Below are 14,307 nucleotides of genomic sequence, written 5' to 3' on the forward strand. Positions count from 1 at the left end.
GTTTCACAACATCGAGAACAAAATGCAAGTTGATTCGTACCTTTTCGGCTGACACAGGAATTTGCTTGTACATGGTACTGGGATTCCCTTTCTCTCTTAGCTGCTGGGCTGTTTGAGCCAGCTGTTGTCTAGGAGTGTTTTTCAATGAATGAAGCATGTCCTTGGCTTTCATCCTTTGAAGTTTCAATCTGTTAAGATGAAGCAATTAAGTGATTATGCTGGCTGCACGTCACTTTCACTGACTCTTGCGAATACTTGTAATTCCATTTCGACGTTCATGCCTGAATTCGTGATGTGTTCAGCGTAGCCGCTCCTCATGTCTGCACGCTCTTATGGGACTGTGGAGGCAATGAACAGAGTTAATTTCTCTACAGTTTTGATGTGATTTAGTGGATGTGTCCTATCTCAAGAGCACTTTCTCAATAAAAGGTGCCACATGTTGCAATTTCAATTACGGACTACAAAATTGAATATCTATAAAACGAAGTCAATTCTGAAACCGCGAGGTCAGCGTCTTCAACGATGTCTTTCATGTACGAGTCAAGTGACTGAAGAAAATATCAGAATTTCTTACACTCTCAAAGAGTTTCTGGGTGTGAAACACGAATTTTAAGATATAAAAAATAAAACCAAATCACAAAGGTAGAGTAGAATAAACAAAATAAACATCAGGAAGTGGAAAATAAACAGAAGAGAGGGGAGAACAGAATATTTCTGCAGAAAAAACGCCCTGAAATGCGTGAGACACTTTTACGAACGACTCAGGTGGAGTTGAATTGAATCGAATTATTCTATTATTATTATTATTATTATCATTATCATCATCATCATTGTCATTATCCTGACTAACATTTCTAGTGATGGTTCTCAGTCGCTGCAAGAGAATTTCGAGTTCATGCTTCAATTTCGACGTGACCGCTTCGTTCAACATATTTTTCCAATTCATTATTCGGTAATAATCTTATCATTCGGCGCTATATACTCTTATATGTACACAGTAGTACTAAATAAACTGAAGATAAGGAAATAAATAAATACTAATATAACAAACTTTGAGAATTCAATGTCAAGTCTCATATTTGTTACATAAACTTCCGTACTATCAACTACGCTGCTTTCCCTCGTATTGGTTTCCAGCCCTACATGTAATTCAATGATACCTCAAGGCAGACGTTTAATACCTTTACCCACGAATAATACACGCAAACAGTCAATTGCAAACCTTCTCCCTTATATAATTTACTGCACTGAATTTATCTTCATCCAAATATTGGTATTACTCACTGAATAGACACGATATCACTTGTTCATGATCTACTGCATAACTTAGCGTTCATACAGCGCGATAAGGCTAATTTCTTGCTGTTAACCGAAATTGAGTAAATCCCGAAATTTCCTCACACTGTTACGTTAATTTTTGGTGTACAGAGAGAACTGCAGGCAGAATTCTGGCATCGAAGGTTTTCTGCCCTTTCATATATCCCAAGTTTCGTAATGTGATAATTCCGTGTGCTGCCTCTGTACCTCGTGGCGTGCCTCAGTATCAATTAGCCAGACCGCTGCGCTGAGAATAGCAGCAGCTTGTATTACTTATACAGACGTTATTTTATGTGGAGATTTGGACGCACGAAATCCCCCATGCATGTCTGCGTCTGGCTCAGACAGTATCATACATTATTGTTACACGGATACGAGGCAACAGTAAGCATTCATCACCTTCACCGACATCATCACTGCTAGCTTTGTGCGCAGAAGAAAGCACACCAAGGGGCCCGCTCTTCCCCCTCGAGCAGCAAGGAGCAACTATCTTCAGCGGCGGTACAGAAAAGGACTTCGACGTTGTTGCTTCTGCTGCTGCAGCAATTTGAGGCTATTTTTCATTATTGTAGAACAATACAAGACATCTCATTGTTGTATAGTTTGCATGGAAACAATACAAGAACTATGATAGGGTCAAGCCAATAGTGGCTACCTTGTGAGCGACTGGTAGGCTGCCTGTGAAAATATGTACTGGGGGAGAAGGTTAAAGAATTCTTTTCAATGACGATGGAAAATTCAATTTTGTCTCATTATTATGAGTTGCTTTAATTATGTTTTATACGTAACATTGTCAGAATTATATGTTCAAATTTGCTGCAAGTGGTATCTGTAAGTAAAGTGAGGTGTTTGATAATCACAGTTCGATTGGGCCGCGCCATAGCTCAGGCGGCTAGTCGCTGGCTTCCCACCGCGGCGGCCCGGGTTCGATCCAGGGTCTGGTCAAGTGGGATTTGTAGTGGAGAAAGTGGCGTTGGGGCAAGTTTTCTACGAGTACTTCGGGTCCCCTGCCAATCTTCATTCCATCAATTGCTCCACCATCAACCTCACCTATCATCTGGGGTTGGTATAATAGGCCAAATGTGGCAGCAGTACAACGGACTTAGTCCCACCCCACTAGCAATAAAAAAAAATAATCACAGTTCGATACGCATTAAATGCGAGGATTAGTCTGTTTTCTAACGTTACCAGACCGACTGTAGGGTCCGCCTCTTGTCCTGCTCAATGTGAACTGCAGCTTTTACTCAGGCACTAAAACGAGAAGGAATCTGACACCTGCAACTCACTTCCCTTTGCTGCCTAGTTTGCCATTTGCTTTCACGCTGGTTTCTTCCTCGTCTTATTCTTCAGCCCTTACGTGGAGGCAATATGTGCTTCCGAAACGTCGGTTAGCTTTCAACACACTGCATGACGTTTCGTCAGAGAAGATAGAACTCTTCTTAATTTAGGGAAAGTTGAATCATTACCTCCATTTTCTCTTCCTCCTGGATTGGCGTCAGGGGCAGATTCACTTCTTCCTTTTGATTTTATGCAAACTCATCAATCAAAAGCAGAATTTATATCTGAAGTAATCCATTCTAAAAAATCGTTGTCTCCTTACTGACCTGCAGAGCTAGCTCATCTGACTGCCCTTGGCCTGAGTCCTCTTGTGGTTGTTGGCATTATATTGGGCTCCATCGAGTGTTTCTCATAATATTTAACGTTTACGTACGAACTGCGTTTGGTGAATTCGTTAGGCCTGTAAAGCTGATGAGTGGTTTGTAATGAGGCTCTCACTACTCAGCCGTGTGAGTGTATACCGACATTCATCTGTAAACACTCAGGAAACCCACGAAAATCATGAGTAAAATAGGTGATAGTCCAGTCTGAATTCGAACCGGATACCTCCACGAAATGAGTTTGTTAGATGCATCCCCGCGTAAATTAAATAGTATTACTATCGAGAAAATTACAGATTTGCGTAATAATAATCTTGACTAGCTGAGCGAGTGCTAACTGTTGAAGAAGGTCTATGCTCCATGGAGTTCATATTGTATAAGAATAATGATAATGATGATGGCAATGATAATAATAATAATAATAATATAATCTGTTAAAGTGCTTGACGGCCGGCCACGGTAGCCGAGCGGTCTAAGGCATGTACTGTCTTCGCTCGTTTGGAAACCGGGATCGTGGGTTCGAATCCCAATCAGGGCATGGATGTTTAGTTTGTGTGTGTGCGTTTTTCTGTGTTTTTATGTAGGTAGAGGCCTTGCGACGAGCTGATCACCCGTCCAAGGAGTCCTATCGAATGTGTAAGATCTAGTGAACCGAAGTGAAACGGAGAGTTTCATGGAGGTAGGCCTAGGCCCACTGGGGCTGTAGTGCCAAGGGAAGAAAAAAGTGCCCGACATCAGCCAAAAATAATTTAGAGGCAAACACTGGAAAGGGAAAAATTCATTACTGCTGAAAATACACAGAGAACATAATATTGTAAAATAAGTAACGTAAATAGCATCAGGAATGTGAACACAAAAACCTTAAATATTATTACAGGTGCTACTGACAGATTTCACAGTGCCAGTTAGAGACAATTTCTATTAAAAATAACGCAGTATCTACATGTAATCGAGATGATAATATTTTTCTATGGCTCTTCCAGCTCAGTCAGGGCCCTGGTCTCTTATTTAGTTCCATAATCATATTTCACGGACTGTAAGACCACCTGGACGAGTGATCAGCCCTTCATGAGGCCACTACCTAAACACAGGACAACTCAACACAGAATAAACGCATACACACAACAAACATCCATGCCTTGAGTGGGATTCAGACCTACGATCTCAGCGTCCGAGCAAGCGAAGGCAGTTCATGCCTTAGCCCGCGCGGCTACTGTGACAGGCTGATAATGATAAAAATAATAATAATAATTCATATGTCTAGTTAGTCAAACAGCTATAAGAAAATAATACAATGAAAAGAGCCCTTCTTGAGAAGCTGACATTTTTTGATAAGGTCAATACTCGTAAATTTCGAAACTTTTGTAGAATCCCTAAATTCATTACTTTTTTCACAGAAGTTCGCCTTTAGATCTAATTCTGAGCCACTTGAAATTAGTTCACACGCTCCTATTCTGTTTCCTTTAAGACCGCTTTTAATAATATCCTTCTATCTCCTCCTAGATCTCTTAGGTGATCTCTTCGCTTCAAGTTTCCCGGCTAAAAAATTATACATTTCTATTCTCTACAATCCATACTACATGTTCTACCAATTTCATCCTCATGTTTAGTGAAGAATTCAAATTATGAAGCTACTTACTGTGCAATGTTCTCTGTCAACCTGTTAGGCCCTACTGCCTTGTCCTTAGGTACAGTTTCCCTCCTCAGTGCCCCTCATGCGCGGTCTCACAAGGCGAGGAACAACGTTTCATACCCATACAGAACGAGAGGTAAATGAGCACAAATATTCAGAAATAAGCTTATGAAAGGAACTATATACCAATAATTTAAGGAAAACGTGCCAAAAAGCTACAGGATGTTCTTTGTTTTGCAGATTCGACATCGGTTCGGCTGTTATGATCAGATAACGGAGGTGGACCGACGCCGCGTGCGTCACTGTAACTGGGTTCGATTCCTGCGAGCCGCTTCCAACTACACCGACGAGGTGAACATGATCGGAACAAAAGTCAAAGGTAAGAGGCACTTGATTGTTAGCGCTGGAACTTGTCGAAACACAAGCATTACAACAACGTCAACACTGCATGAAGGAAGCAGATGCAGGCGTAACGTTACCCGCTGTACAATGGAATTTCCTTAACAACCGAACTTCGGAGAAAGACATATGAATACGTAAATATGAAGAATTATGTTTAATGGAAAGAACATTATTGTCACGTATAAGGTGTTGTCGTGACTAATAATAATGGGTTCTGGATTTGGTGTTTGGATTTATTGGCACTTCTTTATAATTGCAATCAGTTTTTACAACTCACAATCAGTCTTGACGGCCCGAGGCCTCTCTTCATTCTGCTTCTCGTTCAGCGACACTCGAATTCACGAATGCACTGCCTTTATAACTTTCACGCGGACCGAATAGAAGTCACCAAGACCAAGGGTTTCATTACTGTTTCTCATGAATCCATTGTCCCTGAATTCATGTCTTAATTCCCAAGCAACGGTTTGGTTTTTTAAATGTTATCCATTGCTGAGAAACATCTCGTGTTTAGCGACTTGTTACCTAGCAACGACTCATTCTCTGTTTTTCGTTGTAACAAGAACGTGATTTCCGATCCGTTGCTCAGGAATGGACGTGTGCTCCGGCTACATAATTCCAGCTTTCAGCCGTCATATCACAATATTTACATTCTGCATGTGGCTCTATGTATGTGTCATGTAGCTCAGGTGTTTAGACGGTGACTTCTCAAAGTGGAGCTTTGGATTGATTTCATTTGAAATTTGTGATCTAAGAAGTGGCACCGGCCCAGATTTCTCTATGACATTCTTCAGTTTTTCCACGCTAAATATAATTCCACTATTGCACCGTTCCTTCATGTGTGCAATAGTCCAGACCAGGCAGTACCGTGTCACACCCTCAGTCTTTAAGTTGGGATCTTCGTCTCTGACCCGAAATTTTTCTGGTTTCAGTGTACGGTAAAGAGCCGTTTCGTCCCGAGTGCTATATCGTCCCGAATCGTATCGCGTCTGTGTGTGGGATCCTTAAGGAAGTTTTTAATATTTTCTTTACATATACTCATCTCTGATACATATGTTCAACATCCAGGTATCTTCAAATAATCTCTCATGTTACAGCCAAAATTCCGGATAGTCTGCTTATTCCTTTGCCGCATTTGAGTTCGTACAGGATTTTTATTAACAAATCATTAGCCGAAAAGTAATGTTTTGTTCTGTATAATCAGGAAAATTTACAACTCCAGTTCTGCCGTCTGGTCGAGTCAAGTTTCTTTCACTGAGAGTACCACAGACTATATATATGCAGTGCAGACGACGGACGGGCCAGTGTCCGAAAGAGACATGCAGTTCATACCGTATAAAATATTAATTCTAGTACTTAGGCCTAACTTGATCCTGTGGTGTCCTGTGTTGCAGGGGAGCCACTATACGAAACTGTGAAGGCCATTCCTGCCAACTGCGAACTCGTGGTTTACTTCTTGCCAGAGCGACCCGAGGAAATCTTCTTCGTCCCGGCAGTTCATTACCTCCGCAACTCTCTGTACCGCCGTACCATGGACACCATCCTGGAAGGTAAGGCACACTACAGGCATGGTCGGTTCATATTTCCTGTACCAACTGCTGTGAATGTTTGGTAAATTAAAATGTACTATAAAGAGTTATTTCTTCTGGAATATAACGCCCTATTGTCCGATGAAATTGAACGTACGATTCAGAGGACTGAATCATCTCTATCCTCAGGATCGAAGCGTAATTTAAGCAAGAAACCAGCAAGAAGCAAGCAGGAATCAGAGCTTTGCTTTTCTGCTTATTTTATGCTAGTCTATCCTACTCTTCGATGTAGGCGATATGTTCCTCCGAAACGTACGAGTATATCCACTTTTACCGGACTACACAGCGTTATATCCCAGAAGGAAGAATACTTCATGTCCACCGCTGTGAGAACCTGAACTCAAACACAGAACACGTTTTAGTGTTGTCGGTTTGTATACTCTATACACAATTCCCAAGTTTGAGGACCACCTATTTTCTTTTATTTGTAAAGCAGTCACCTGGAAGATCAAGAAGGAAACGTGACTGTAACATTTAAGTTGATGTTGGGAAATATATTAAGTTGATGGCAAAGGTAAAAATATGCACAACTATCCCTGGACTTAATTACTACGAAGAATTGTGTGGTTGTGGAGGTATAGCTCCACCATTCTTACCAGCGGCGCCAAATGGGGTGAATAATCAGATTCATGACCACGCCCCTTTACCTCCTCCCGGAAGAACAGCGCCAGTACCCATTTTACGGGAGTATGTGTGGTCCCTGACCCTGTATAGACGCTATAAAGGGAGAAATTCTCTTGCCCCTACCGGAAATCGAACCCCAAATCCTTGGCGGTTCAGCCTGCAGCCTAGTCGCTATGCCATCTGAGCTATCCCGGCTCCACGGTCGGTAAGTGATACTGGGTCAGCGAGCGGTGTTAGCTGCATTAGACCTTGGAATGTCCACAATGTCTTCACATTCATGTTTCGTATCCCGACAGAAGACCTGGCCGCTAGCTTCATCTCCAGCACCATGGTCTGTCTCAGGGCTTCGTTGTTTCCCTGTCATAGCTGTATCAGACCTCGGTCCCTTATGCCATTGTCGCATTTCGGCTGCCCCCGACGTCTCTTCTAGAACGTCCGTCGTTTAAGGGTTCCGAGTACAACATTGTCCTTCGTCCGCCTTTTCCTGTATCCCACGGTCACTCGCTGGTCTCCAGATCGGTCCTTCGGTGCTCCAATTGCCTCCACTGCGGCCTCTTCTTTAGGAACTTTCTGACGTTCCGCCAGAGCCTCAATTTCTTTTGGAATTGCCTCCCGCTTCTTCGTACAGACCTTCCTTTCTTCTCGCCAGGAATTCATCTTTTGTAAGATGGCACTTATAGTGGATTTCATTTCTGCTTGGTCAGTCTTCATTTCTACTTTCATCTCTTCTTTGTTGGCTTTAATTTCTTCTTAAATTTCCTTTACATTTGCCCCCGTCTTCGCTTGGTTGGCTCTTATTTCAGCCTTCGTTTCGTCTGTCACTTCCTCGTGGCCGACATTCGTTTCACCATCTCTTCCATCATTTGTGTCACTTCCTGTGATATGACGATATAACAATCTAATTCACATTCCAATCAAATGATCCGATCAATCCAATCCAAATTCTGACACCACTTGTCACATGAGAAGACTGTGATTATATAAAGGGTTTGAATTGGTAGTCGGATTTATTGGACACTTCAGCACACAACTCGTAACTACACTTTATGAATCACTATCACACACAGCCTAGTGTTCTCAGTCATGATCTTCACTGCGTTGCTTGGTAGCGGCTTCTTATTGTGGACTGTCTCCGGCCTTACCTACCAGGTTTTGCAACTCTCAACTAACTGTCTGCTTGCCGACTGTTTCTGTCGAATGACTCCTAATCAAATCAAAGTCAAATTGTGGCTGACAGTCAGTCAGTCTTGGTGTCGAGCCCCATTTGGGGCTCATGACTAGATATTAGTTACTGTTTGGTAGTTACTGTCTTGTCATTGTGGGTCGCCCTCTCTGAAGAGAGCTGACTCTTAATGGCAGCTGGTCGTAGTTATACATAACTTCGGCATGGACCGCACAGAAAACACAACTTCCAACATTTACTCCGTTGTTGCATGAGCACGTTGCTTAGCGATGGATCTGGTGTGGATGCGTGCTTACAAAGCTGTTGTCTGGCAACGGGCTTGTTCACAGAGCCGTTTCTTAACAACGGCTCTCCGTGCTTGGCTTCACAATTCTTGCTTTGAGCAAAGATGTCACGGTATGAGAAACAAAGGTGAATCTGACTAGATCGGGATTGCATCCCAGTGTTTACCTGGATTGGCTGAAGAAAACCACGAACAACTTCAGTCACGTTAATTGGTGTTTCGGCCGAAATTCGAAAAGAGCGGCTTCAGAATATGAGTGGAGTGCTACCGCTGCACCAACCCTCTCGGTGATGCATCGCCTGAACTGCAAACGTCATCCTGTGTGGGTGTAAGAATGTGTAGCCGAACTATGAAGTAGAGCTGATCATTTATATAAATATTTAAAAGTAAATGGGTTAGGTCTTCATGAGCTCTATGTTCTGTAACTTTATTATGGCCTGCTTTTTTCATACAATAAACAGTTTTGATAGAAATGATAAGTTCTCTTTGAATTTATACAATACAATTTTTTTGCTTCTCAACATGTGAGGAAATTAATAACGCAGTTGGAGAGATTACTGTGTCTAGAAAAAGCTAGATAGACCTCATACAGGGCAATTTCTTAAACTAGAACCCATTGATAGAATTGTTAATGTCATACATCAGTGGGTTAGGACCACTTTGGTGAAACTGTTACGCTCAGAATGACGATTTTTTTAATGAGAACTTGATTCAAAGTAAAGCATTTGCAGTACATCTTGTACCAAAAATTTATGAAAGTATGCACCAGCATACACAACCGAGCACGAGGAGACATGATCGTAAACACTGCTTGCAGTGCCATGGGTGTAGTGATGTTGGATATCTTGTTTTACAATCCGCCCAGGATGCGGAGTTACTGCTGTGTACCCTGTCTTAATGCAGTCTCCCCGAAAATTGTGGTTGTGTTAAATCCGGCAAATGTGGGTTCAGAATTCTCTCGAAATAGATCAGTTTTAGGCTCGTCCACATTACTCGTGCTCGTGCTCGTGTGACTCGCTATGCTCCCGAGTAATGTGGACGATATGACAAGTCACGAGACAAGCAAATTTTAAATTTAAAAACTATAGCCAATAAATTAAAATACGACTACAGCCTATACACACTACGAGCAGATATACGGATCCTCACGCTCCGAAGCCTGGCGAGCAACTGAAGTAGTGCGGATGAAGATTTACGAGCACATGTAAAAGCCAGATGAGTCCCCCGACGAGCAAAAGCCTGGCGAGCACGAGCACGAGTAATGTGGACGCGCCCTTTGAATAAGAGTGTTACCTCGCTTTTAGTCGTACGGACAGGAGGCAAAAGGTAGCATAGTTGGTTCAGGCACTGTATCACAAGCCCCAAGGTCGCGGTTCGATTTCTGATGAGGTCATTAGATTTTTCAATTGGTGTAATCTTTCCTGCCGCACTGTGGTCCTGGGGTTTGACTCAGCCTCTAACAGAAATGAATATCAGGAATCTTCCTGGGGGTAAAGGGCGGCAGGCGCGTAAGTCTGACAACTTCATCGCCATCTATGAGCCGATTGTCTAGAAAATGTGGGACCTTGACGTCTCACAATCCTATGGGCCTCTACGGCCTGTTACAGGGATACCTTTACTTTTTAGTCCTCCGAAATGTACGAAATGTTGCGGTGACCCGGGTCGCTTAATACATAGCGTTATTAGCATTCCGAACATGGGATTCTCCTTCAAAAACTACCCCGTAATTAAAGCGAATGAGGAGAGCTGAATATGGAATTAATTTTAAATCTAAGGGAAGGGGACTAAGGGGAATACCAAGAAGAATTCTGGAGGTAATTATGAAGCCGGCACAGGCAGTATGTCTCGTAACCTATGAGGACAAGAAAATACAAGGTAAAGGTTAGACCTATACCCATGCGACCCATGTGAATGAAATAAAAAAAAAACAAAAACAAAAAACTCCGTGGTTTTAGTCCGCAAGCGAATTATACCGACCGAGCAACCGCCGCTTGTCGGCGAAATTAGTACCAAGTTTAGCTGACAGAGGGTGTCGCGTGCTCAGCGCAACAGACCCCCAAGGCCATTAATTTCGATTTTCTAGACCGGAGCTGCTATTTCCTTGAAATAGCTCCTCAATTATCTTCACGAGGCTGAGTAGACACCGTTCCAAACCCACTACTTCTCAGAAAATCTGGTAGCTCCGTGAATCGAACCCAGACTTCGGGATCAGTAGCCAGGAACTCTGACAGCTAGACCACAGAAGCTGTCGAACGAAATATAAATTCGTTCTTAAATTGTAGCTTGCACTTCCAGTACATAATTTCATCGAAATCCGTTGAGTTGTTTCCGAGATGAAACATCCAGAAAGACGTACATTAGTTGCTCATTATACATTTATTGTTATATACTTCTTGTAGAGAAGAGATGAAGAATGGGTGAGTGTGACGTGTATCCTGGTAGTCTATAGCTTTATAATATAATCAAACTCGCATGAACAATAGCAAGGCGCCTGTGATTGGTACAGGCAGCAAATAATTACAATTTCCATGACGATGGGGAAGTGTGAGGTGGCTCCGTCAGCGCTGCTAGAGGCAAGTTAACGAGGTTCAATTGTTTGTGGCGATTCGTCACGCACGAGGTCCTTCAGCTGCTCCCAAGATTGAAATTCTCGTCTTCACAAAATAAAACAAGTCAGTGATCTGATGCCAGCAATTACATCACCTATACACTTTTTATCTATTTCTGGAACTTTCATCATTGGACGAGACACGGATAAATTGTTTGTTTACACATTTTTTAAATAGTAAAAAAAAAAAAGGTTGCGGTGGGGTGGTATATTCATTTATTTTTGTTAATGACTTTTGAGAACCGAAACTAGAACGAATTGCATCTCGTGAAATCACAAAGTCATGCTTTGTATTTACATAACATCCTTCCATACACACTTCCAGCCAGCTTACTCATTAACAGCTTGCGTTCAGTGTGTAGCCGAAGGGTTCACCTCCAGTAGCACGGGACATACCTGCTGTATCAAGGTCATGCCATCATTGTTGTTTCCAATTTATTGTCGCTGTTACTGTACCAGATTTTCTGAGAAGTAGTGGGTCTGGAACGGGGTCCACTCAGCCTCGTGAGGATAATTCGGGAGCTATTTCAAGATAATAGTGGCTCCGATCTAGAAAACCGAGATTGCGCTGACCACGTGGAACCCTCTATCAGCAAGATTTGGTACTAACTTCGCCGAAAAGCTGCGGTCGCTCGATCGGTATAGTTCGCTTGCAGACTAAGGGCCACGTAGTTAGTTTCTGTTACTATGAGACGTGGAATATCGGCTGTTTGAAGGTCATGCCATCGTTTCTAATTTATCGCAACTGTTGCTACGAAATATGGAATACCGGCTAGATCAACGACATGCTAGCATTGTTGTTTATTTATTATAATCATAGTTGCTATGAAATATCTTGACTATGCTAAGGTCATGTAAGTAATGTTGTTTCTAAATTGTAACAATTACTATGAGAGGTGTTATATTGGATGTATCAAGGCTATGTGATTACTGATATTGAAATCAAATTCCTGAAATCACTTAAATGCCGAATTCTTGCTTCCAAAACTGTAGACAAAAGGCAAAATCCTTCTGTAGTTTTATAAATCCGTAACTTTAGCAATTTCGCACCAACGTGAGAAGTACTTTTTATCAGCCCATATTGAAGAGCCATGAGATGTAACGACTTCTTCGGGGTTGTTTCTAAAGCAGTAAAAACGTCATAAAGTACTTTTGCTTTCAGTCAGGACATGCCGTTCTTTCGAAATGCATTTTAGTTGAACACCGATCGCATAGAACTTAGTTCCGTTACCACGAGTATAATGCGAGCCGTTTCTTTAGACTGCACTGTACCGTCAGGATACTTCCTACGACCGTTTTTACTGCATGTCCTCCACGAAACGTACAAAGGTATCGTATATGGATAAATTATGTAAGATTTGAGGTTTTCACGGCGGTGACTATGAAGAAAACAGTCTTCTGGGGTGTGGCACCATGTACATGTGGTGTCAACCGACGTTTCGGAGGAACATATCGCCTCCATCTTCAAGGTAGAAGAAAAAAATCCGCAAGCGAAGAGACCGTGAGAACCGGAACAAGCAGTCTGTTCTCACGGTCTTTTCGCTTACGGATTTTTTATTTTTCCTTCTACCTTGAAGATGGAGGCGATATGTTCTTCCGAAACGTCGGTTGACACCACATTTACACGGTGCCACACCCCAGAAGACTGTTTTCTTCATGAATAAATTATGTTCAAAGCCATTTTTCATTTTTAGACACTATATTTGGCAATATTGCGAACTGTGTGTGTGTGTATCTCAAGGACAAGTGAATACTAAAGATTATCACTATCGGGATAAGCTAGCAGGCATCGGATGACTAAGCGACAATTAGGCGGCCAGCAGCGGACAGGTGTGGGTGAACAAATTTTTGGACTACCGGTCTAAAAATAAATTGGATTCCCACTAGTGTTCCGCCACTCCAACTACAAGACATGACTTATCGGCTGTACCAAGGTCATGTGACCATTGTTATTTAATTTTAACACCACTGTTATTAGACGCGATACAATGACTATATGAAGGCCACGTGTCCATTGTTGTTCAATTTTAAAGCCATTCATATGAGACGAGATACAATGAATATATGGGGGTCAGAGGTCATTGTTGTTTACTTTTAACGCTACTGTTATGAGACTAGATACAATGACTGTATGAAGGTCATGCGATCATTGTTGCTTCTAGATTATTACACTATCTTTACTATGAGATCTAGAGTAACCAACCATCTAGGTCAAGATCAGATCAACGGTTCCTTTTAGTAACACAGTTTTGTTTTCGGGTTCTGATGCATTGGGGTTCGCTAGTTAGCTTTAAACTGCTTTGAACTAACCGTGAATGGTTCTGGTGACTTTCTTTATCTTAGTGATAGACCTTCTGGTTCTATTATAAGGAATTTATTGGTTTATCCCATGTATAAATCATCTGCACAAAGAAATATTCTGAAACTCTGGTTGCCATAAGAGATTACTTCTTCTCCATGGCCTTCTTCTCCGCTTAGGGCATTTCTGTTCCGTCTGCAAAACCATTTTTTAATGGTCTTCCAGTGAATCTTTTTCTTATTGATAAATACAGTGCGTACAATCAAGTGCGCGCCGCGGCTGCAATTTGCCGTGAGTCATACCACCGTAGAACGGATGCAGTCNGGAGTTAGACGTAACGGTGGCAACCAACATATGGATACGGGTTTAGAACACACAAACTTTCAGAAAATCAAACTTTACATCCATGGCTTATATTCAATTATGTGCTCACATATGAGTTTTTTGTCTCTCTCTCTCTTTATGGATCTACAGTTCTTTGTAATTTGGCCTCCTTTTCCATTTCTTAATCTATACACAGTCGTTATGACTCCATGGAAGTAGGATCAGCCAGTCGCAAGGCCGCTACCTACATACAGAATAAACGCTCACAGACATCCATGCCTCGAATGGGACTCGAAACCATGACCCCAGTATTCGAGTGGACGAAGACAGTTCATACGCGCTCACTGTGATCGGCATGTGAGATTCCATGAGGCGATAAAGTAATCGATA

General features: G+C 42.1%; 1 protein-coding gene across 1 annotated transcript in view; it reads left to right on the plus strand.

Moving 5' to 3' along the window:
- Positions 1-14,307, plus strand: part of LOC111872937 (zinc finger protein interacting with ribonucleoprotein K) — a 486,178-nt gene that overhangs the window by 281,642 nt on the left and 190,229 nt on the right. The window contains exons 4-5 of the mRNA XM_023867237.2: positions 4,849-4,987; positions 6,402-6,557. Of these exons, the coding sequence (XP_023723005.1) occupies positions 4,849-4,987; positions 6,402-6,557 (295 nt within the window). The remainder of the gene's footprint in view (positions 1-4,848; positions 4,988-6,401; positions 6,558-14,307) is intronic.

This window comes from Cryptotermes secundus, unplaced genomic scaffold, assembly GCF_002891405.2.
Source record: "Cryptotermes secundus unplaced genomic scaffold, Csec_1.0 scaffold407, whole genome shotgun sequence".
Taxonomy (NCBI): domain Eukaryota; kingdom Metazoa; phylum Arthropoda; class Insecta; order Blattodea; family Kalotermitidae; genus Cryptotermes; species Cryptotermes secundus.